General features: G+C 37.2%; 1 protein-coding gene across 1 annotated transcript; it reads right to left on the minus strand.

The window, feature by feature from the left end:
• Positions 1 to 4,314: 4,314 nt before the first annotated feature.
• Positions 4,315 to 4,962, minus strand: LOC141487384 (uncharacterized). Its single transcript, XM_074186346.1, has one exon. The coding sequence runs from the start codon at positions 4,960 to 4,962 to the stop codon at positions 4,315 to 4,317; it is 648 nt and encodes a 215-aa protein (XP_074042447.1).
• Between the last annotated feature and the right edge of the window lie 21,642 nt (positions 4,963 to 26,604).

Here is a 26,604-nt window from a genome sequence, read left to right on the forward strand (position 1 = left end):
TTATGTGGATTTCGCATTGGCGTAACGAGGACGGACCCTCCAAATAAAAGCAGAAGGAACAGTTACACAGTATTTTCATATTTAGAATACATGTGACTGTTTCCGAACTTCAATATCCACTTGGATGAAAAATAGCTATTGAAGAATTGGAGGAGGTTTCTGAATGGTTTCATCACCGAAAATTTTCACAAACTACAAGTAAAACGGGAAAATAATACATGCCCCAATATAGGGTCTCCCAACTGATCATTGAGAACAACTATCTTGTTGAAGATACATACCGAAGAACCAAAGAACCCGGGTCGAGCTCCACGGATAAATGGTGTAGCCATCAGCGTCGCCGACACTGATACACACGGTATCATCCATAGGACAAACTTTGTATGCATCTGGCCAGGTTTCCGCTACAATGCAATGTTGTCCCTTTTCGCTTCTCATCTCCACTTCTGCACTCTTCCGCGTGTATTGTGCTATTTGGAAAAAAAATATTGACCGTGAGTGCTTGGCCAATCTCTGTATCGCCCAAGAGTCACCCCTTTTTCGATCTAGGACATAGCACTACAGTACATGCCACCCATCGTCGTTGAACTCCGGGTTCCACCAAGTTAACAGTCTGAATGATCCATGGCCTGTCTAGATCTGGCAGGTATGGTAGTCAACATCCCCATTTATCATTCCGTGCCATGAGAACACTGATTGAGTTTTTTCGTCAATTGCGCCTCTGTGCCTGTTTCCTCCCAATCCATCTGCCACCCCATGAAAGTCGTGTCTCCCTCTTCTTTTTTTGCAGGGTTCGTGTTACCATCTGAACTCTGATACAGATCTTCCTCTAAGGTATTCATCTACAGGGTCTGGGTCTTGCTGACGTCGATGTACCATCAATGTCCAGGAGAGCAACTGAAACACTACTTTGTGAAGTAGTTTTTAAAACAAATGACACCAGACTGATGGTTCTTAAGGTATTCGTTTTGATTATTGGTCATCCCACGTATCTTCTCAGAAGGCTAATAACACTGAGTAGCCTGAATACCAGAAAATGCAATCTTTTGCTTGTACCTAGACACTCTTATTGCTCTATTTACATGCTTATTCAAAAGAATAGAGCTCCCTTTCTGATGAATTCTGGGATTACTCTCTGTATAACTTCAAAAAGAAATTGAGAATGAGGTTACGACTACTCTAAAGTCTATCCCAATCCAAGATAGAGTAAAACAAAACAAAACCGAAGCGTTATGTTCACGTGATCGCCCAGTGTCAGATGGAAAGCTATCTGTGAGCTATCCTCTGAGTCCAGCCAGGAAACGATCCAAAAAAAGACATTTGAGTGTTGAGATGACAGAAGTGATTTTAAATGAGGTTTTTGTTGAACTGCAAATTTATTAAAAATGTCAATTAGGTAAATGTTCAAAGTGTGTTCCGTTGTTTTGTAAATAATAAAACAGCCTATTTTCAAATTCTACACGAACTTTGGCAAATGTTGTTCTAGTAATGGCGCGACATGCTTGCGTAATTCTTTCTCTCAATTCCCCAAGTGACGCATGTTGAGTTTTATAAACAACTGACTTGAGGTGACCCCACAGAAAAAAGTCGGGTGGCGCCTAGTCTGGTGACCTCGGTGGCCACTCAATGGGACCTCTCCTTCCAATCCATTTGTTCGGATAATTAGTATCCGACCAGTGCCCTACTGGAGCTGCATAATGAAGAGGTGCTCCATCTTGTTGGAAGTGCAGCAAATTTTCGTCTACAGCTAGGTTGTCTTGGTCGTCCCTTTGGTTCACTAATTCATGCACAATTAAAGGTTCGATGGTGTTTTCCAGCATATCTCGATGAATGTCGCCTGGTATGAACAGGCCACTTTAACTGCCTGGTATGAACAAGGGACCAATTATAGCATCGCTAATATTCCTGCCTAACCATTCAGTTTTTCAGGATATTGAGTGTGACCTTCTCTGAATCGATGCGGGTTCACATCACTCCAGTACCGACAGTTTTGTTTATTTACATTACCATTCAGCATAAAAATACATTCATCACTGAAACAAATCATTGGTTCAACACGAATTCTTTCAGTCATGAGTTCACAAAACTCAATTCGTCGGTCTGGATCATCGCCTAGTCCTTGAAGAATTTGTGTTTTGTACGGGTGAAACTTATATAATTTCAACACCTTTCTAACCGAGTCATGTGAAAGTCCTGTCACTGCAGATACTTGACGTGTTGATGCAGTAGGCTCCATTGTAAAATTTCCAAGGACCTCAATTTGGGTTGCTTCATTCAGTAATCTTGGGGCATTCCTTTTTTTATTTTGCACTGATCCCGTTTCTCTGAACTTTTCAACTAAATCGCGGACGTACACGTGACTTACATTTTTGTCCGGATGCCTTTCATGAAATATTTGAGCTGTTTTTAAATAACACTGGTTCTGGGAGGCAAATATGAAAATTATCTCCACGTGCTCAGGTATACTGTAAACCATCGTGACAACTACAGCTGAATGACAGTACAGATCGTACAAATGATGAAAACTAATTATATTTAAGAGTCTGAAACAAACCAAAAATTATTGACTCTGACAGAACCCAAACAACAGATCTTTCCAACTTGTTTTGCAAAAACGGCAAATTAAGTTTTTATTTAACAAAAATAGTATCGACTGACACTTATCATTTAAAATAATAGTCCGGGAGGTAGCATTACAAATAAAAAAGTCTTAGTAAGCCGGCTGATAATAAAGTTCGTGCAGACTTTGGCAACAGGCTGTATTATTGTTTTCAAAACAACGCAACCCACTTTGAACATTTACTTAATTGACATTTTTAATGAAGTTGTAGTTGAACAAAAACCTCATAAAATATTCCATTCAAGCCAAAGTTTCACAATTATTGCTTCACCCTGTACAATTATTATTCATACCATTGGATAGCATTTTTATAACCTTTTCAATGATGTATCACCAGTAGAGGTTTGCAATTTAAACTCATTGAGTTTTGGTGGGTGTGGCCTAGGGGGTTGTTGAAGGTGAGTTCTCTTTCATGTCACTTCAGTTCCCCCTTACTATCCTACAAACGGTTTTAAGCATTTTTCGATATCGGCTATCGTTCGAGAGATATAGCCCATTGTAAGTTTTGAAATTGACACACTGTATGATTTTTTAAAGTTTGTATTAGATGCCAATCTACCTATTCATGTTCAATATATTTGACGATAGTCAGTATTGTTATATTTTTTTTTGTAAATATTTCAGTGCAGTATGAAATGTCCTCGTAACATCTGGCAATTCTTCCGCTGAGAATGATAACATCATGCCATTCATTTTTAAATAAATCATTTTGTATACCATAGGCTATATTATTTGCATAGATTCAGTTTTTTATATATCTGTTTATTCTCAAGTTTGAGTTGAAAAACAGCTTTAGCTGACACTTCGCCCACTTCGATTTCTTCAACAAATGCAAGGTTACATTAAAGATATTGCGGTGGAAAAGTAGGGGATATATGAAATAAGCTGTGAGAACTGTGACGTAAGGTATATTGGTCAGACTAACAGTGTTATTGAAACTCGTTTCAAAGAAGACGCTACACATATCCAAGACCATAAAAGTCTGGTATCGCTTGATTAAGATGTCTTGAAGAATGATCATAAGAAAACGTTGTCTGAATTTGTTAAAGGATACATGTCAATTGGTTTTTGAATAGCCAAGTGTGGCATGAGGACTCTGAAAAGTGAGTTTTTTTCCAAACAGCACATTTTTCGTTCAATATGAATCACTCCATTATAGTTACTGGGGACTTTCTCGTGAAATTTGTAGCTATTATACTTGTTGAAGTAAAGAGAAAGTATTAGCAGTATTATTATTATTATTTGTATTACTGTATTATTATTACAGTATTTGTATTATTGTATTATTATTATTACTGTGTTATAGATAGATATGAATAGCCGAAGTTGAAGTTAGATTAGATTAGATTAATATGGGGCTTCTGTGCTGAACAGCCACTACACTGCGACCTTTGCAGGTCTATTGTGTGTGCCCTCATGTATGCTAGAGTTCCTTGTCTAGGCCCGTCCTTATGTAACTAGATTCCATAGGTCAGACCTCAAGTTCCCCATATATTGAGAGGGTTGTGGTTTTTCCTCCCTTAGTGTTGCAAACCTTATCCTTGACAGACCTTCGCAATAGCATAGTATGTGTACGTAGGTTTCCTCATCCTCTTGGCAAAGCCTGGGTTGTGTCTGCCAGTCCGATGTTGTTCATGTGTTTGTTGAGTCTACAGTGTCCCGTCAATAGCCCGACCAGAACTCTAGTTGATCGCCTATTCAGACTCAGTAGGTACTCCGTGAATTTTGGCAATGGCAATGGGGGAGCATCGTGCTCCTTCTCGTGCTAGTGAATCAGCCTCTTCGTTGCCATTGAATCCTGTGTGGCCTGGTACCCAGGCTAATGACAGTCTGTTTTGACTACCTAGTTCTTGTAGCTTCTCTGGGCAGTTCCAGACCAGTTTGGAATTGACCTGCATGGAGCTAATTGCTTTTATAGCTGCTTGTCTATCAGAGTATATTTCAATAGTCTTTTCCTTAAACTCTTGCCTTAGTAACTCTTCAGCGCAGTGACGTATTGCTGCCGTTTCTGCCTGGAATATCGTCATTTTTTTACCTAAGCTTGATGAGACTTTTATCTTTGGTTTAGTTATATAGATTTCTGCTCCTACACCTTTTTCAGTTTTTGAGCCGTCTGTGTAACAGGCAATCTCTACATTTATTGGAGGTCCTTCCTTCCATGCCTCTCTGCCTGTTATAATTGTTTTGAAGTTTTTTCCGAAGCTATACTGGGAAAGCATCTCATCCGATGGCATTCCCATTATGGGGTCGTTTTCCAACTCTTTGTTTAGCTCGTTGTACCTCTTACCGTGCAGCATGCTTATAGGCATTTGCCCTCTGGTCAGTCTACTGATGACTGACATGGCTTTCCCTTGAATATATAGATATAGTGGCGTTAGGTTCAGCAAGACTTCTAATGCGGCTGTTGGGGTCGTTCTCATAGCGCCCGTGGCAGCCAGGCAAGCTTAACTTTGAATGCCACTTAGCCTTCGGATCGCCCCAGCCTGCTGAGTCTTTGCTCACCATACCACCTAGCCATATGCTATCATGGGTAGGATAACCCTGGAATATAGCCATATGGTCATTTTTGGTTGTAAACCCCAATTTTTCCGCACATCTTTCTACACAAGTTGAAGGCCATCGTGCTTTTTTGGATTATTTTTTGTAAGCGTTGATTCCAAGTCAACTTGTGGTCAAAAATGACTCCCAAGTATTTTCCCACTTGTGCAATTGGAATTTCTACCCCGTGCAGTACTGGTGGCTTTAGCCCTCTAAGTACTTTCTTTTTTGTAAAGACTACTAGTGTAGTTTTGAGAGGGTTTACTGTTAGTTCCTCCTCCTGGCACCATTTATAAATTATGTTTAGAGCCGTTTGTGTGTGCTCCGAGACAGTTCTTGCTAATTTGCCTCTTGTGATAATCGCGAGGTCATCGGCATATCCTAAACAATGCATGCCTTTGGATTTTAGCCTCATTAGTAGTTCGTCCACTAGGATAGCCCTTAGTAGGGGCGATAATACCCCTCCTTGTGGACACCCCTTGACAGCTCTAGCTGTGACTGTGGTTTCGCCTATGGAGGATATGATTACCCTTGTTTCTAGACTGGCATTTATCCACTTACACAGGAGGGTTGGAACCCCTTTTCTATCTAGAGCTTTGGTGATGAACTCTGTAGATGCGTTATTAAAGACACCCTCGATGTCGATGAATGTTGCCATGGCTATCTCCTTATCCTCTAAGGATTTTGTTAGTAGCCTATTAAGGTCATCTAATGCTAGATCTGTTGACTTACCTGACTGGTACGCATATTGGCGTTCGTTGAGAGGGTTTATTGATAATACCTCATCTCTTATGCATCTATCTATCAGTCTTTCCAGTGTTTTGAGCAGGAAAGACACTAGACTAATTGGTTGGTATGACTTGGGCGTCATATCGTTTACCTTTCCTATCTTGGGTATCTAGATGACTCTACATTTTTGCCATTCATTCGGTATGTATCTCATGGCTATGCAAGCCTTATATATGGAATCAGTGATTCCTGCCCCTTTTGAAGTAGGATGGAGATTTATATGGCTGGAATTTACTTATAGCCCACGTAATTTTATTTGGCCTTGTTATCTCAGTAGCTAGTCTCCAGTCCGAGGCATTCGGCCTATTTGGCTTGCTTTGTGGACAGTGCACTGCCACTGGGCCTTTTAGAATTGTTGCGGCCGGAAAGTGTGCCTTGATGATCATTTCTATGCTTTCCCCAAATGTTGTTGTGTAGGTATCATAGTCCTTTTTTAGGAACCCTACCTGATTTATAGTACCCTCCTTAGCTCGCACTTTGTGGGTTCTCGAACAAGTGGGGGTATTCATTACCTCTTCACAAAATTTCCTCCACGATTGCCTCTTAGCCTTTCTAATTTCTTTATTATACTGTGTGAGTGTAGCCTTGTATTCCGCCCAGTCTTGGTTGATTTTAGCTTTGTTGAATAGCCTCCGCACTTCCCTTCTGAGGATTTCTAAGTGTTTGTTACACCAGACTGTTTTGTTAAACTGTTGCCTTGTTTTCTCTGGACAGTTCGCCTCGTGAGCTGCAATTATTGCCTTGTTTACATTTTTCACTGCCTTTTCAAGGCTTTTATCGTTCTCTATTTCAATCACCTCCCCTTCGAGAGCCTCGTTGAGTGACAATAAGTATCCTCTCCAGTTTGTCTCTCTAGGGTTTCGATAAGTGCGATTGATGTTCGAAGTTGAAGTTACTTCTAGTCTAATTCATTTCCCCGATAACGTCAACTTGTTTGGTAAAACGCGCGTCGGGAATATTATTGCAGTTCTGGTTTGGCAGCGAGGCTTGTCTCGAATTTTCTCAAAGATTAGAATCGTTCACCGATATTAAGCTCTAAGGAATATTTATCACCTCTCGAGAGTGGAGATCGTCACCTTGTAAACTGGATTGTCACACCTATCTCTCCTGCGAATGTATGGCATCCACCCCAACTGCACCCTCGAACTCAGTCCGATGCGATCCATTATTTATAGACGACCCAAACGTGTGGGGTCTCTCAAACTGATGTATGGCAGCTACCAATTTCGTTTAATTGAATGGTCATTTCGAATTGCACGGACCACCGTTTATTCAACATCACAAAAGATTCGGTTGTTTGAGAATAATGCATTTTCATTCGAAATTTTACACTTTTTGATGCTTGAAAGGTCGATTCACGAAAGATATACGTGTACTTTTCACCAATCAAATAAAATGCAGGTTGTCGGGATAAAAGTTTTCCACTTCTTCAGTTTTATAAGAAAGAACTGTACAGAGTGGGTCCAATTGGACACTTTTAAAGGGAAACTCCTGCTTGCAAGCTAGATATATGCAAACTGATGGCTGTATCTGGGGTCAAATTTTGTGAGAAACTCAATGGTAGGGGAGATCCTTGTAACTTGGGACACTTTTCTTTGAACCTTCATAATTTGAGCAAGAACTGATTTGAAGCATTGATTTTTTCAATTCCGTATAATAATATGATCATCTAAATATTCTAGTGATTTATTTGTTAAAAAAAAAGCTGATTGGGTTTTATGTCCCACGGTACAAAGTAAGGTTTGTACTTTGGGACACCGATATTTGTACCTTGGGACAAAATCTTCAGAATTTTTATTGAAATTAAAAAACATAATACATTGTAATAAGCTGTAAAACTATGACCCATATAAACTTATCTGTCAGATAATAAAGTGACAACTGAAAAATCAACTCTTAGAGAGCATATGATGCACTGTTTGGAACCTTTGGTGTAGTAATAAATATTACTGGAGTTTTTTCCCAACAGCAAATCGTCATTTTTAACACCTCGACACGTGTTTCGATCACTAAGTGATCATCTTCATAGAGCAAGATTTAACAGTTTAATCTTCCTCTTGAAGATGATCACTTGGTGTCAAGGTGTTAAAAATAACGATTTGGTGTTGGGAAAAAACTCCAGTAAAATTCTTAGAGAGCATAAGTAATAAAGAGCCTGGCAAGAGCAATAGCAATTATTTATAGTCACTTTCTCTTAAAAATTAGTAAAAGAATAAAGATTTCACACATACCTAATTCACTTTAAGAACTTAACAGTTATGCTTTGGAACTTTGGTTATTACCACTAATTAACAATTAATTTACGAACTAAGGCAGATTGAGACAAGACGATAAAATATATCCTATTTTTTGGACTTTGGACCACATTTTTGACAATAATTATCAAAACTGGTACAAACTTCGTGCACCCAGAAGTGACAAGTAACACATTGAATCCAGTCTTCTTTAATTGAGGTAACAAAATAATTTTCTCCACATCCGACACAATTATTTTCCTTTTGTTCATCATCACATGGATCGTCGTCACTTTTCAAAATCACATTAGTGTCTTCTTCTGAACGAGAATATTCAATTTTTTTCTTGAAAACTACCTTTTTAACAGTCTTCATATTTTTTCGTAAGGCATTTTTGTCTATTGATTCAGCTTTAAATCCAATTTGCAGTAATTGCAGTAATTTGCAGTTCATCAATTGATTTACCCGATAAGATGACCGTGGTATTTACAGCATACAAGAATAAGCTACGCTTTGATATATAGGAGGGAAGGTACACTTTAGATTTCATCGATCCTCAGAAAAATCTTAGGGTGTCATATCAGGTAATGCAGCGGGTCATTCTAAGGAACCAGGGTAACCTATGCACTGGTTTGGATGATTGTCTAGCCACTTTCTAATGAGCTCGTCATGATGAAGAGGTACCTCATCTTGCTGGAACCTAATATTTTGAAATCTAATAGTTAATTTGTTCTGGTGATTGGGCCACAAAAATTCAATGGGCGGCCCTGCTAATTTTATTATTAGTTTCAATCTCACAGACTGTTGAGTGTAGAATATTATCAATTCAAAGTCGAAATATTCTTGATAAACAAGAGAAAAAGGCAAACGTTTTGAACAGTTTCACAGATTGAATTTCACAGTTATCAAATTCGGAGATCATTCTTGAGAAGTGAATGCAGCAGGAATTTCGATCTCCTCGCCTGGCAACACTGCAAGAATCCTTCCGAAGCATCTCATCGACGACGACGTGTGTGGTCCCGATAACTGCGTTCATACCAGCTTTTCTACATACCAACAAATGCATATACACGCGGACACATTTACACAAAACCGCCGACACCCTCTAAAAAATAAGGGGAACACCATTTGCACTAATAATTTTCCTACGCGATATTTGCGGGCATATTTCACGGTCAGTGGCGGGACTGAGTTTTTTTTGTTTTTTTTTGGAGGTCATAAATACTGCCTTTATGTATCAAAGTGTTTCTTATGAGTATGCTGGTGAAGAATTTAAACTGAGACGAGTGTTTGCAGCTTGTATATTTTTGGTTCAGGTTTCTCAGAAAGGTAATACAATATCTATACATATATATATATATATATATATATATATATATATATATATATATATATATATATATATATAATATTGGACATGTCACTCAAGAAAGTGGCAAACCATAGACACGTGTTTCAGGCTTTTGGCCCATCATCAGTATGGTGCAGACAAGTGTAAGGATGGGCAACACTTGGTTACCAAAAAATATAAATACAAATGCACGGAGCCACCAGCAGGAGCCAACCGCACATTTGTGGTTTCAGTTGATAGATCTTGTGTTCACAAGAAAACTATCACAATCACCACGGAGGCAGCTATAGCTACCTGCGTGACATCCGGGTCCAGGAAATTATACAAATATGAAAGTTATTGAGTGTCTTGATATAGAAACAGAAGATCTATCAACTGAAACCACAAATGTGCGGTTGGCTCCTGCTGGTGGCTCCGTGCATTTGTATTTATATCTTTTGGTAACCAAGTGTTGCCCATCCTTACACTTGGCTGCACCATACTGATGATGGGCCAAAAGCCCGAAACACGTGTCTATGGTTTGCCACTTTCTTGAGTGCTATGTCCGATATATAATAACTTCTGTTTCTATATCAAGACACTCAATAACTTTCATATTTGTGTGTATATATATATATATATATATATATATATATATATATATATATACTTCTGATACTTCCTCTTCCATATTCTGTGTTTCACTATCACTGTCGTTATTTAAATCAATAATGAATATATTTCCACCATTAATATGGAAGTGTGCAATCTCCATATAGTCTTTTTCAACTAAAATTACTTTTTTAAACCTTTTCTGCAAGTCTTCTTCGGTAAGCTCTATCACCTTCTTATCAATTTTTTTGCAAGCATGTTAGACGTACACATTCTCGAACCATCAGTTCACCCTTTGGTAATTGTGTCGTGAGTGTCATACCAAGTTTCGTCCAAATAGAAAATTTGCCGTTATTCTTCTCTATATTCAGTTATTTGTTCTGAGTATATATTACGCAATTCCACTATTCTTCTGCTTTCCATAGTTGCTTGACGTTTGTTGGGAGTTTTGTCATAGCGGCTCACGGTATGGTCGGAAGTATTCAATTTCTTCCTTATGATTTCAGTTGTAGGAATCTCATAGATTTTGTAACAGTCGTATATTGTTTTTTTTTCAATGATTTTATTAGATGAACAACTAAAGGTTTTGGTAATCCTGTATCACATCGCGTCTTGCGTTCATAAGGTTTGTTTTTGACTATTTTACGTACAGTTGAGAAAGTAATTTCGATCAAATCTGATGTTGCTTGTAACAGTTTGTTTCCCTCAAAACCAAAATTGAGATGTACATTCTAATATACATTGAAGCATACACTCTGTGTTTCAATATTCAAATGCATCCGAATCTTATTCACAAGTATATCTTTTTCGCATTGTTTACCATCGCTATTGGAATCACTACACTGGAAAAACTCTGCGTTGTTACCACCCTCGTTATATATATTAGTACTTGTCCAAGGACGCCACATTTTAAACAGATAACAAAAATTTTAAGTAATTATAACTGCACCAATATCGCATTTTAACACTCGAATCGCGATCAGTTCCTGAACTGAACACGACGGCGATAACCATTCCCGCATTCCCCGATTTCTATTCGTTACCGTAACATGACTCCAAATTTAATTGTATGACTCGTCAGCCAATCATTAAACTCGGTTAGTAAAACTTATCCAATACGAACCTCCAATTCTACAATCTACGTGTACTAGTTCACAGCCGGTTCATTTCTATGTATTGGTGTTTTGGCCTTTGAAAGTGCCGCCAACTTTAAGTATGCACAATATCGTTTACTTCGACTATATTCCCGTTTCTCTTATTCCAAACATAAAACTCTTTTTTGTGAAGAAAATTACAGTTTTCAATAGACCATTTTTGGGTTTTGGTAATGGAGAACTTTATACAGGTGTTGAAACGACAAACTTTTTGGTTCACCCCGATAAGTTACTGCGTTAATCCAAATTATTTTTCACACAGAAAATAGTCCGATTTATCAGTAACTATTCGTTTTTTGATAATTTAGCCCATCCAAGCAATACAGTTACTTATCTCAACGTTTCAGAGGTTAACATTCACTTCCATCTTCAGGATTGAAAAAATCTAATGAATATTGCAGTTTTCTCTTTGGATCGCTTCATTTTTAAAACGTCTTCGATAGGTGTCGAAGGAAAGATAGGTTTGACTGTCTTCTTTTCCATCTTTATAAAAAAAAATGGGATCTTCCAAAGAAAGGAAGAAAGCGAATAATTTCAAAATAAAATCTTTACAAAGATGTGTAGATCATGCAAAAAAGCAAGTTTCAGATACAAACGGGAAGAAAACACCCCCTCGAAACAGCTATTTTCATATAAACATTCAATTACTCGAAAGAAAAAGTACTAATTATCACGAGACAATTACTTTCATACGAACATTGAATTTTACGTAAAACACTTTTTCCTATTCAGTTTGTAATTCAAATATTCGTTATGAAAATTGAATCAGACATAATTCACAGGATTACTAGACAATATAATCCTGATTACATATCTGATTGAATTAGTTTGTTCCTGGAATGTAAAATTAGTAGTCATCAAGTAGACAGTTAGCTTAGGTTAGGTTAGGTCTATTCGACACTCTACCGCAACCCGCAAGGGTTTATTGTGGCTCACGCCTATTCACACTCGACCAAATAAACCCAGCTTCTTAACGAAGCCGATTGGTATGTATGATGAGTGACCACCATCTGACCAGATGGTTAGAGTACGGCTCTGCCGAAAACCTGATTCGGTCCCCAGCGGGGCAGGCACAAAGTATGTGCTCTGCTGTTTCATTATTTTCCAAACAGAGGCGACACACACTGTATTCCGACTGTGCGATTCTCTGCATTTGATGATTCAAATGACAGTGACCTTTAAGAAGGCCTGTTATACATCATAGTTCATCCCTACTGTAGTCCAACAACTGTTTGTATCAAGCTTCGAAGAGTGAATAAAAGCCTTGGAGTGAGCCAAGGTAGATAAGATATTTCACCACCGTTCCAAATGGAATGACCCCACCATTGAGGAAAAGTGGTGTTAGATCGTCCAATTTTTTCTTCCTGTTGAAAGGGATTATCACAATTTTGCTGGGGTTGATGACATCTGCTTTCTCAGGCACCAACTGTGAACAATGTCCATTGTGTTTTGGAGGATATTACAAGCTACCCTTTCCGACGTGGACTTTGCCAAAATGACAAGGTCATCTGCATAAGCTTGCAGATCTACTTTTCTTCTGTCGAGGGCATCAAGCAGACTATCCATCATTGGAGCGACCAGAGAAGAGACGATAGTACATCATCTTGAGGACAGCCCCTGGTGACCCTGTTATGGTCGACTCTATATCTCTCCTAGCCAGAGATGATCCTATAGATTTAGGGAGTGCATTGTCAAATGCACCCTTATTGCCAGTCAACTGGATAGTATATAGTTTTACGCCGGTCCGTTTTGAAGAAGAGCTAGAAATGTACCATCCTCTCCAGGAGATTTTTGAAGGACCGAAATGACATGATAGCCCATTCAACTGCTGGTTCTGTGATAACCTTCTTGACGACCTCCCAATCGTTCTTTCTTTGGCGTTTAGCGCCTTTGAAGATAGGAGGTAGGTTGTTAACGAGAGTCAGATTTTCAGGAAAGTAGTTTTCTATCAAAAGCTCTAACGTTTCCTTATCAGAGGTCGTGAATGTTCCATCGGGTCGTTTAAGCGACCCAATTTCAGCAGTCGGCTCTCTAGAGAGAATCTTGTGAATTCTTGTGCTGCGAGCTAAATCAGAAATACTGTCAGAAATTTCTGCAAGTCTCCCGTTTTGCCTTTCTAATTTCCGTTTTGTATGTCGTTAGAGTAGTTTCATAAAGCTCCCAGTTAATCTTCAGCTCGATTGAATAATCGTCGAACTTCTTAGTTCGCATAGAGTAGATTAATATCTAATACATGTGCCTCTTGGTTTGATAAATCTGACTGGTATTTAAAGATCAATTTTTGAATCGTTTCTAAATCTTTCGCATATGTGTTATTAGCACCACCCCACCAAATGAGGGGATATACCATGAGTTCTCGACCCGCCTTCATTCCAAAATCACATCTCAACCCATTTTAATGCATTAACAAATGAAACATTTGATCCCATGCACAAAAGTCATAACTCTTCCTTAACCCATTAATCCCACACATAACTTCAAATTATAATATCGAACACGGAACAGTCGATTCGATATCAATCCAATAACAGAGAACATGTAAACTAATTCAAACAAGGCCGTAAATCAATTATGTTTTACGACTAATTGAATGAATGATAATTACGGCGGCCAATAGAGTGAATTCAAGACCATTCCAGTCAACACAACACGAATCAGTTCGACACTGCGTCGGTAAATCAATATTTGTTCAGAGGGAATACGGTAGTGGGAGGATTCTTCCATATGAACATCAGTGAAAACCGAAACCGATCGTAACAAATAATAAACTTAGTAGAACTTATACAAATTATTTTTTTTATTCTACATAAGTTGTTCGTGCCTTCGCCCCCGTAGAATTTGGTTTGTCACATTGAGTTTCGTCACAGACCATTTGAAACACATGGTAACAACATTTTTTCGTTTAGCCAAAATTTCAGATTTCCAACTTCAAAACCGACGAAATTCAATACAATCTTTGGAACGCTATTTTTCCCCATGTGTGGTGAAAATTCCTGATACTCTTTCTTAATGCTTATTTACGCTATACAAAGAACCTACCTGCATACTTCAAGATTCTAGGTTCAGTAGCTTCGGCTGTACGTTAATATAAGAGTGTCAGTTAATCAACAGGTAGTTTTTCTTTGTGTTGGTGTTTTTCTGGGATATTACGTGATGTAACCTAAGTACAGTCAAATTTAAAGAGACATCCGGATGAAAGGAGAGGACAAATACTTTTACAAAGGCGTTCTAACCGTATAAAAGAACAAACAAGAAGATAAAACGTTCAGTTTGAGTAGATTCATGAAGATGTTAGCACAGTCTGCTGTAGAAAGCGCTCGCATATGCTTATTAGAAGACATTAAAGTTTCAAATCCTTGTTTGGGGAACAAATTTTGACTAAAAAATTCCATTGAGAGGAGATATTTCCTCAAATAGGTGATCAATCGAACAAGTTACATTAGTAGATATTCTCCATCACATTATTAAATACCATGTGCTTGTTCCTCAAATTTGAGGTCTCTGTCAATGTCTGTACCTGAAAACTTGGTATTGCTTTTGTTTTCAACTGCATCATTTTCCAGCATCGAGTCCACAATAGTGCACTTGAAGGATATAACGTTTGTCTCCTTCATATTGAATGACAAATGATTTGGAATCGAATCATCTTTATATCCATCTTTTTTAGTGATCTAGTATATTACCTGATGTAACCCAACTACAGGCATATTTAAAGAGATATCCGGATGAAAGCAGAGGACAAGTACCTTCACTATCGAAAGCGCTCTCATATAATAATTACAAGTTATTAAAGCTTCAAATCCTTTTTGTGAACAAATGTTCCAAAATTCCATTGAAAGAAGATATTTCCTTTCTAATGTTTTCAATATTTTTATTCCATGACAATTTCTGATCAATATATCAACCTAAGAATTCTGTGGTTTTTATATTTAATAAAATTGTTATTGAACATAATCGAATTATTTGAATTAATCAAAAATATTCATATGTGAGCATTCATTGACATTGAGAATTTCATACAAATCATTCATCGCACCTATCATTTTTTTTGTAACTGCGGGAAATATATAACATTGATTCCATTTAATGGAGCCAGCCAATTTCAAATTGACAAGAGAAATAATTTGGATAAAGAAAAAACAGGACCAAGAATAGATCCTTGAGGTACACCATGAGTTACATTTCAAAGATAGCTTCTTTGATCACCTGTTCAAACATACTGCCTTCTATTATACGAGTAGTTTTGAAAACGCTTGAGAAATATACCTCATACTCCAATAATGAATACTTTTTTCAACAATATACTACGGTCAACTGAATTAAAACATTTGCAAGAGACAACATTTCTTATTTTTATCAAGTACAATTTGAATTTGCGACACGGCATCTATTACCACTGTCTCTGTGTCGCTAGATCAGCAAAAACCGTATCGACCTTTGTATCTGTTTAAAAATCTGTTCAGAATCTGTTTTTCCGTTAATCAGCTGTCGCCCCCATACGAACGACAACTCTCAGAAGTTGAGAAACTTGTGCGAGCTAAGCACTAACGAGGTCTTACCTTTTAACGTGTGATTCCTAACACGGTTGCAGAATCATCCCAGCTTCAACCAGATAAATTCTCTAGAGAAAAATATCTGATCGAGGCGGGAATCGAACCCACGGCCTTCCGATCGTGAGTCGGGCGCACTACCACCGCGGCCAATTCCATAGTAGGTTCCTGTTTTCAAGACAATTCAAATTCAAAGTCGGATATAATCAAAATTACAAGTTTGAAGACAAAATTTAATAAAATCTCGAGGTCGAAATTAAAAAAGAATCAGAGACCGAAGTAGGAATTGAACAAAATTATTATCATTAAATTTAGATTTCAATCCTTCTCCAAAGGTGTACTTCTTGAAAATGTAATACTGAAATATGATATCAATAATCTTTCATACATCACTTTGGGTAGTGGATCTTACATCTGTTTCAATTCCATAACGAATACTTAAAGTACAAAGTGCTTTTGGCAAAAGTGTTCTTCGTCTGTTCTTATGAAAGTAGTTGTTACTTTTTCTTTCCTGTCATCTAATCTTCACATGGAAGTAGCTGTTTAGAAAGGAGAAGTAGAAGTAGTCAAAACTCTTTTTCCCTGAAATGTTTCATTTTCGATTTGAATGTATTATTATTACTAATATAGTGCTGAGAAGAGATTCAATGAGTTGGTCTTCAGAGTAAGTAGTAATAATGAGATCAGGTCATTCCTCACGAAACCAATTGTAAGAATTAACATTGATTAGGACCTACTTCGATATTATTCGCAAAACACAATCAAATATAGAGTTTCAGCTGTAAATATTGAAAATCGCTGGCATTACCATAAAACTACAGTAAACAAATCTGTTGATTATATTATTCAACAATTCAAACGATTCATCGTTTTCAGTCGAATATTTAATTTCTTGCTAATTTTATTATGGAATCTTCCAACATCTGATGAGTAAGTTTTAAGATGATTCAATTTACACTTTACTCGGGTCATTGTCACTATCTTGAAGGATATCCTCGAATCTTTCTATTTAACATATGGATTTATTGAATGTAGCTCTTAATTAAATAATTCCTCATAACCATCAATCTGAAACGTGTTACATTGGAATTGTCAGTGATTATTATATTCTAAACAAGTGTGCCGTCATAAAAGTTGACAATAATTAACAAATTGAAGTTATTGATGATCTTTTTATTGGACGTTGTAACTGCGCAACTGTGAAGTCAATGGATGCATTAACAAAAAACATGTAATCATGTATAGGATGAGCAAAGAATACTGGTTTTATTGGCGATATCATAGGCAACTAAAAACAGTAGGTGAAGTGAAAGAAATATTGATATTTTACATCTTCTTCAGTAATTTCATTATTTAAGACTTCTATTATCAAATATGATATAAATTGATTTGAAATCCCTGGGACCGCCACTTTCACCAGTTATAACCAACATATACAGGGTGTAACTGAATAAGTGTAACACATTTGAGGAGGTGATTCCTCATCGAAAAAAAGATAGGATCTTTCATATACAGAAACTTCATTGGAGCATCCCTTGTTGAGATACAGCCCCTTAAAGAGGTTTATAAAATTTGTATTTTTTTCACAAGCACTGAAAACGTTACAATATTGAAATTAACCTGACGTTTTGCACTACCAAAAAGACACTTATCCAGTAATTCATTTGGTTTACCCCATGGTTGTAAGGGGTGGAAAACGCAACCCCTAAAATTTATTTCCGATGTAACTTTTTGTCTTATTATTTGTTTGCCATTTGAACATTTATTACCGATAGCCTGTTTCATTCTAAACAAAAAAGGTATCTTGGGTTTTTTGCCCAAAATGAACCAGTTCGCAGTAAAAAATTTTTCAGAGATATATCGTCATAAATGCGCACTGGATTTATTGTTATTTTGTAGTTAGTACCTGCATTAAACGATTAAAGGGTAATGAACAAAACTAATTTATCAATAACAAAACACACAACATGTAGAAATCATAGTAAATGTTCAATATGTCTACCTTCAGACATTACGCATGCGTCTAGAAGTCGGCGCATTGAGCCACGTATTCGCTCAAATATTCCTGGAGTCTCTCTGATTACCCTGCACGCATCGATGATGCGGTTTCTTAAGTCCTCTACATCGCGAATAGGAGTACGATATACCAAATGCTGTAAATGGCCCCAAATAGAGAAATCGAGAGTATTGAGATCCGGGGATCGAGCGGGCCAGTTCTGTGGTCCTTCTCGACCTATCCACTGATTTGCATATGTTTCAGTTAAATGCCGACGTGCTACTTGACTAAAATGGGCGGGAGCCCCATCATGCATAAAAAACATATCCCTTCTGACGCCAAAAGGAACTTTCTCTAGCAGTACTGGCTGAACTTCTCTTAAAAATTGAACGTATGCCTCACCATTTAATCGAGGAGGTAGAAAATGAGGCACAATTAAATCATCCCCAATAACTCTGAGCCACATGTTAAGAAAAAACTGTTCTTGATGGTTAGTTTCGTCAATAGCGTGAGGGTTTTCATCAGCCCATATATGGTAATTATGAAAATTAATAATCTTGTCCCAAGAAAAACTACATCCGTCTGTGAATTATATCGTCTTCAGAAAGTCACAATTTCTTCTAATCATTTCCAGCATCCAATTGCAAAATTCAAGACGTTTCGGAAAGTCTCAAGGCAACAGTGCCTGTACTCATTGCTGATGGTAAGGGTATAAAAGTTGTTCCTTTAATATTCGAAAAACCGTCATATGATCAACATTTAGCTGGAAAGCAATCTTTCTAGTACTGGTAGTAGGTTGTTCTTCAATCAAATTAAGTACTGCTTCCTAAAGCTGTGTGTGGTGTTCGTATTTCTCGATGGCGACCACAATCCTGCGTTCTTTTGTCGAATGAACCATATTCTCGTAATCGTTGATGAAGTCGAGCAAATATTCTATGTGAAGGATACTGCCGTTGAGGATACATTTCAGCATATCTTCTAGAAGCTTCTGACCGATTCCTCTGCGACAGACCGTGAACGTAATGCATATCAGCCATTTCCTCATTTGTGTATGCCATTTTAATAACAAATGAATTATTAAAGTAACAAATTAAGAACAGAACAACAACACACAATTAGTATAAATTCAATTTCGAAAATCCATGAACTGACAGCGTCATACCAATTTAATTGTCACTATCGCTAATAGCGACCTACTAGATAGATTAGTTTCGTATTTTCGCATTTATGACGATGTATCTCTGTAGTTGTTCGAAAAATAATTTTTTGCTGCGAACTGGTTCATTTTGGGCAAAAAACCCAAGAGACATTTTTAGAATGAAACAGGCTATCGGAAATAAATTTTTAAATGGTAAACAAATAATAAGACAGAAAGTTACATTGGAAGTAAATTTTAGGGGTTGCGTTTTTCACCCCTTACAACCATGGGGTAACCCAAATAAATTTCTGGGTAAGTATCTTTTTGGCAGTACAAAACGTCAGGTCGATTTCAATATTGTAACTTTTTTAGTTCTTGTGAAAAAAATTGTTATACAAATTTTATGTACCCCCTTTAAGGGGCTGTATCTTAACAAGGGATGCTCCAATGAAATTTACACATATGAAAGATCCGGAAATACATTGAAATTAAATTCATACTATTATATTGAAAACTCGTCTTTGAGAATTGAGAGTATATGATTCAATAAATGTTTACGATTCTATAGACATATTCGTGCGGAACGTATAAAAATGTTTTCAGCGTGAAAAACACACTATCAATCAGATGTGACATGGGTTGGGGTTAACTGATTTCCTGAAGAGTGAAACACCAGAAGTGATTTATTTCATTTTAGAATCGTTTTCCGTTTCCTTTCGTCGTACCAACGATCTTTTTCAATATTGGAGTGAAAAATTGGAAGAAAAAGCGTTTTTAATCAGGAATCTTCAAGACTCGAAATAAGGACTATGTAAGAATAATATAAAATTAATTTACAGTACTCAATATCATTGTATATGCTACTACTTTTCCAGTTATCCATTTTTTAACATTGTAATTGACCTTAGTCACCTTACTGCTACCATCTGCTCTCTTGCCTTTACAGTAGGTAATATACGAAACGTTTCTGTAACTCTATCTTTCTTCACTAACTTATAAAAGTTATACATCTCTATCAATTTCCGTTCGATCACACTTTTCGTAACGCTTTCGTCACGTATTCACCAGCTTACTCCCCAAGTCGAGCGCGCATAAAACAGTTTTACTTCAAAAAGAGTTGTAACTTTGAGGCGTATATGTAACAAATTATCTGTAACGTAACCGAGAACACGTTACGTTACGTATCACTTTGACACGTATATTCATGAGGAGTTTCAATTTGAAACAAAAAACACGTGTGTCTATTCAACTCTCCACAGCAACCCGCACCTATCCACACTCGACCAAATGGTAAGAGTACTGCTCTGCCAAACTCTAAGAAGTTGCTTAGGTCCCCAGCGGGGCAGGCACAGAGTATATGCTCTGCTGTTTCATCATTTTCCAAACAGAGGCGATACAAACTGTCTTCCTCCAGTCCAAGTCCCTGCATATGATGATTCAAATGACAGTGACCTGTAAGAAAATCTGTTGGAAGATTCTGCCAGAAGTCCATAAATCTTCTTGTCATCCAGGTGTTCAATGTCTGTTTGGCAAAGTTTGACACGATGCCAATGACAGGTCCTGGTCCGATGAAGCTGCTTCATTGCCTTCCAGGCCAATATAGCCAGGAATCTAGACCAAAGACAATCTGGTAAGTCTTCCTATCGAAGAGAGTCGTTTTTGGCAATTTGCTACCAATTTAGACGTTGCTTGGCAGGAACCAAGAGCTACTAACGCCGATTGACTGTCCGAGAATATTTTTATTGACTTGTGTGTGAGGTTGGATTTATCCAATCTCTCCGCACACAATTCAATAGCGTAAATTTCCACTCAAAATACAGTCGCATAAGTTCCTAGGCAGGTAGATATATCTGTCGTGGGTCTACGAGTAAAAACACCTGCACCAGAACCGGAAAGTGTTCTGATCCATCTGTGAACCAACAACTATCTGCTTTTAATATTTACTTTTCCCGGAGGATCCAGTCCTCTCTAATTGGTAATAGTACTTTACAAGGCAATTCATAGTTGACAGTTGGAGGCATCAAGTCATAGGTCATTTCCAGAATGACCAACAGTCTGTTTCACTTTGAATTAAATTGATTTGTGCAATTGGCAATGTGCACAAGTCTGTATGCAGTCTATCAAGCCTCTCTCTTCAGAAAAATGTGGAGAGGAGGTAGATCTAGAAAGATCTCCATGGCCGCTGACGGTGTGGTACTGATGGCACCACTGATAGCCAGACAAGTCTGTCTTTGTAAGCCAGAGAGCTTCGCTTGGGCCGTTTTCTGTAAAGCCTTCGGCCACCAGGCAATTGCACCATAAGTGATCATTGTTCTGACAATCATCATATAAATCCAATGGATTTGTTTGGGACCTTAACCCCAAGTTTTACCACAAATCCTTCGACATGTCCATAGAAACAATCTGGCTTTGGGTAAAACTTTTTTCGAATGAGCGTTCCAGGTGAGTCTTTTATCAAGGACGATGTCAAGATATTTCCACATCCGTTCCAAATGGAATGACCTCGCCTTCGAGGGAAATTGGCGTTAGATCGTCCAATTTTTTCCTCTTGACGAAGAGGATTAACACAGTTTTGCTGGGGTTGACAGACATCTGCTCCTTCAGGCACCAACTGTGAACAACGTCCAACGTGCTTTGGAGGATATTACAAGAAACCCTTCACGACGTGGACCTTGCCAGAATGACAAGGTCATCTGCATGAGTTTGCAGATCAACTTTTCTTCTGTCTAGGGCATCAAGCAGACTATCCATCAGAAGCTATCACAGAAGGGCAGATAGTACCCCACCTTGAGGGCAGCTCCTGGTTATCTTGAACCTGATGGCCTCGCCTTGAAGAGTCGTAGTTGCAGTTCTGTTCACTAGAGACGGAGTACCCGTGCATTTCATGCACGTGTACCCGCAATGTGCTTGAGGCAAATTATGGATACATGTGTGGAAAAAATGACTGGTAAAGTAACCGTGAACAGGTCACGTTACAACTAGTGGAGACACACTACTGTTGGACTTTATTCATAGCACGTTCACATGCATATTTGTGAGGTGCGTATCCATTTGAAACAAAAACTCCGTAACGTAACTGCGAACATTTTACGTTACATCTAATGGAGACGGAGTTCTGTCGAAATTTATTCGTATCACTTTGAAACGGATAGAGATACACGTACATGGATAAAACAAAGAACCGTAAACAGGTTACGTTTCAACTATTGAGAAGGAGTACTGTTATATACTATCGTATCACTTTGCCACGCATATCCGTGTAGCGCGGATCCATTTGAAACAAAATGCCTGTAACGTAACCGCGAACATGTTACGTAACGTCCAAGAGAGACAAAGATGCCATTCATTTACTTTGGCAAGAGTAGGTACCTGTAATGTGCAAAAGGTACTTAACGGGTACGAGTGTCAAAGAAACGGCTTGTCGAGAAGGGGTACTGTTGAATTTCATCCGTACTTTGACACACTTACTTGTAAGTGCGTATCTATTTTAGACAAATGACCTGTAAGTATTCTGATGTGCGATCCAGAATTCCGGCAATCTTTATTAGCAGCTGTCTAGGATCTAAGAGGTCCGATATAGTATCCAGCTGTTGAAGGACTATCTTCACTTTTGGAATTCAAATTTGGTTTCTATCTCTCAACAATAATTTCAACTACAAGCTTGATTTCGATTCGACTCAAATTACAAGCTTGATCATGCCTTGATTTTTTTTTATTCAATTGAGTTTGTCTCAGTATGTTACAATTTGTTTTAATTTGCGTGAATTACATTGATTTGTCTGGCAGAAATCTTCGAAGTTGCAATATTTCCTGCTTGGCGATTTTCAAATTTTCTAATTAGACCATCATCCATGTGGAGCCAGGCATAGAAATGACCCTTTCAGTTTTAGTTCAGAACCCAGGCAATGTTATCACCAAAACGTGGGTAAATATCCTTGTCACACATTATTCACTATGACCAAATAAAAGAACAAGAATACGAGACATTTGTTGTTCTATCTAACCGTAAGATGAATAGAATAACATAATGAACAATTAATAGCTGTCAGAATTTTGGCTATGATTTACGGAGTACTGCTGCAGGTGTTCAGAGTGATCCTAGATATGTGAAAATCGAAAAAAATAATCAAATAACTCTGTTGAAAATCTGTTAAAATATGTTTTACCGTTAACCAGCTGTCGCCCCCTACGAACGATAACTCTTGTGCGAGCTAAGGATTAACGAGGTCTTACCTTTTAACGTGTGCTTTTCATTTGTTCCCACAAGTTCACAAGTTGCAGTTGATTTTTAGATGATCTAAACTTCATAGAGATCATCTGCCCGAATTTTGGTTCTTCTTCCACGACCCCTGTCGCCCAGTTAACACCTAAATCAGCCATAACACGTTTCTCTTGAAACAACAAAGGCAATTTGTAAAACGTTTTTGACCACGCCGTATAGTCGCTACCGTATTTGCTCGTTTAAAGGCTCGATTCGAAAGCTTCAAAAGCCCAAAATTACCTAGGTAAATACTTCAGTATGGCGCTAAAAAGCCGTGTTCGAATTCAAAGTGCCGCCTTCGTTAGCACCGCGAAAGATGCAAGGCCTGCTTAGCCCATAATGACGTCACATGATGCATTACAATTCCTAACGCTAACCTCGCCTATTCATACTCAACAGGGTTAACTTTCACTTTTTAGTCTAACATAACTTGGTGTCAAGGAAGGGTGCTAATATGAATGCAGATGATACTTGCATTACAGTGTCAGATACTTCATCTAAAAGAGTACCTGAAAGGTTCAACACAATTCTTATAGAGTTCAAGGATCGGTGCTTTGGAAATAAAATTATGATAACATAATAATAATAATAATATTTATTCACCATTTGAGATACATAGCATATATATGGTATGTCAATGATTATTTACAAAAAAACAGTACGTCACTTATGAATAAAATTATGAAATCAAAGCTTAAATAAAAATTAATATTTGCATATACAAAGGTATAGGTACACATAAATATATAAAATGCTAGTTAAAAAAATGAATAAAAAATGTGGCGATTTTGCTTGCCGTAGTCAAATAAATATACATATGTATACATTTATATATATAACTATATTTACTAACATGTACACACATATTTAAAAAAAAAACGATAAAATCGCCAGTTAGAACACTGAAACTAAAGCAAAACAGCAAGTGAAAATTTAGAACGATTATATATCTTATTATTCTTCTGTGAAAGAATCCTCTAAATATTCCTTATGACTGTTGTAACATTTGTCCAGTAATAAGTTTTTAACTTTCTTACTGAACAAAGTTGAAGAATTCAACCTCTTTATAGAAAGTGGCAGTCTGTTATAAAAATTTATGGCATTATATAATGGAGATTTTTTGAAATGGTCACTCTTATGTGAAGGGACCCTCAGAGCAGTAGCATGGCGAGTATCATGACCGTGAATGCTCAAGTTCGTTATATACAAGTCAAGGTTCCAGTGCACAAAAATGACACATTTCATTATATAAATTGCGGGTGCAGTCAACAAGCGTTCTCTTTTGAAAACGGGTCTACAACTTTCTTGGTACCCCAGGTTGAATATCAATCTTATCAGTCGTTTTTTGAGAGATGAAAACTGTAGAAAATTCCTTTGCACATCCCCAAGCCATTATGTTGAAAATGTGGGAGTATGTATTCGCAAAGTAAACATTTAATAAACCAAACCTATCTAAACAATGTTTTAACTGTTTGATCGAATAATAAGCGGAATTGAGTTTACTGCACACTTTTTGTATGTGACTTCTCCAGGTGAGATTCTCATCTAAAATAGTTCCAAGAAAATCAACTTCTTTTGATATTTTTATGTCATTCATAGTGACTAAATTACAACAGAAATCCCTCATAACAAATGTTTTCATCAGCACTGACTTAGATTTATTTAAAATCAGTTTGTTACGTTGACACCAACTACTGAATTCGTCAATAACTAAATTAATTTTCATCGATAATTCATTCTCATTTTTTCCAGAAACAGTGATTGTAGTATCGTCAGCGTACATAGTTATGTGACAATCTGATATGCATTCAGGCAAGTCATTGATATAAGTCAAGAATAACAATGGACCCAGAACAGACCCTTGTGGAACACCTAGTTTCACATCATAAGGAACTGATGTAATTCCATTACATTTAACCATCAAACTACGGTTTTCCATGTACGATTCTATCCAACACAACACATTATTGGGAAAGCCCATTACTAGTAATTATTTCAATAGAAATTTGGAAGAAACAGTATCGAATGCTTTTGATAGATCTAAAAAAAGTGAAAAAACCCGGTTATTATTATCCACTTGTGCATAAATATAGTTCAATAGTTGATAAGATGCAGATTCAATTGATTTACTCTTCCTAAAACCATGTTGATTATTGCAGAATAGGTCATTTTGTTCAATATACATCAAAATTCCATTACCTATTATTTTCTCAAAGAGTTTTGAAAAGGAGGAAATCAACGAAATCTGCCTATAATTGTCAATTTCTGTTATCCGACCTTTTTTGTGCAGTGGAAAGACAAGAGCCCTCTTCAATTCATCTGGGAAAAAACCCGCATAAAAGGACTGGTTAAAGAGTTAAAAGTTAAAAGTAAAGAGTAAGTCAAAAGTTGGCCTAAGTAGTCAGCTACATTTGGCTGAATCAATTCACATTTGAAAGTATCATTAGGTAGGGTAGTGACCATATAGTCGATACAAGTAGAACTAGTATGACCATTCCTATAAGTAAAAATTCTAGTTGGGCCCATGTAGTGGTTTTCTAGAAGGTAACAATCAAAAATATCTTAAGAAGTTTCGTATCTTTGTCTGATGACTTGAGAAAATCTATTTTAAAATCTCCACACAATATCAAATAATCTGAACGATCCGTAGCCGTGCTAATTGCCTGGGTCAAGCAATTGATAAAAATATTTATGTCGCCATCGGGTGGCCTATACACAGGGTGTATATAGGATTTCAAAGTAAACATAGATCACCTCTGCATTTACCGCTCTCATTTAAAGGAGTGTCAATTGAGCCATCCAAAATTAAGTTCTTGGTTACACAATTTGACTGCAACCCATCATGGATCCCGCATGCAGATATATTAGGTTGTTTGGAAAGTTTTGTTCGTTTTAATGTCATGTGTTTTTGGAGCTCTATATCTTAATAAATATTTATTTTACTGTGTCGAGGTATAAAGTGACCGATATACAATTTTGTTGATGATATAAGAGCAACCGACCAAGGACTGTATACTATACTCATTTTGTTGGATTTCAGTGGGGCGTTTGTAACCCTTAATCATACACTTTTACTTGCACCAAAGTATACACCATATGGGAAACTTATTTATTAAGGGTTTTTCGACAAAAAGTTATTCTTGATAAAAGTTTGTGCAATCCCTAAAACTGAACGTGCACCAACAAAATACTGTAAAACACACGTTATATACGAGGATCATTCAAATATTTGCAAATACAGCAGTAGTGTTATTTTACTAAAACATCTCCCAGATGGTACACAACAAGAAACCATGGAAAATTTTACCAGAAAATGTGAAAAACAAAAAATGCTTTTCGTAATTCGTATTTCATATACTTTTCTTCTACACTATCTGAAACA

Source organism: Leptinotarsa decemlineata, unplaced genomic scaffold, assembly GCF_025532065.1.
Source record: "Leptinotarsa decemlineata unplaced genomic scaffold, Ldec_3_MD MMD2_tig00078422_RagTag_RagTag, whole genome shotgun sequence".
In the NCBI taxonomy this organism is placed as follows: domain Eukaryota; kingdom Metazoa; phylum Arthropoda; class Insecta; order Coleoptera; family Chrysomelidae; genus Leptinotarsa; species Leptinotarsa decemlineata.

Excerpts from the sequence above, each read along its gene's own strand:
- LOC141487384 (XM_074186346.1), bottom strand. The coding sequence starts at position 4,962 with ATGTCAGTCATCAGTAGACTGACCAGAGGGCAAATGCCTATAAGCATG.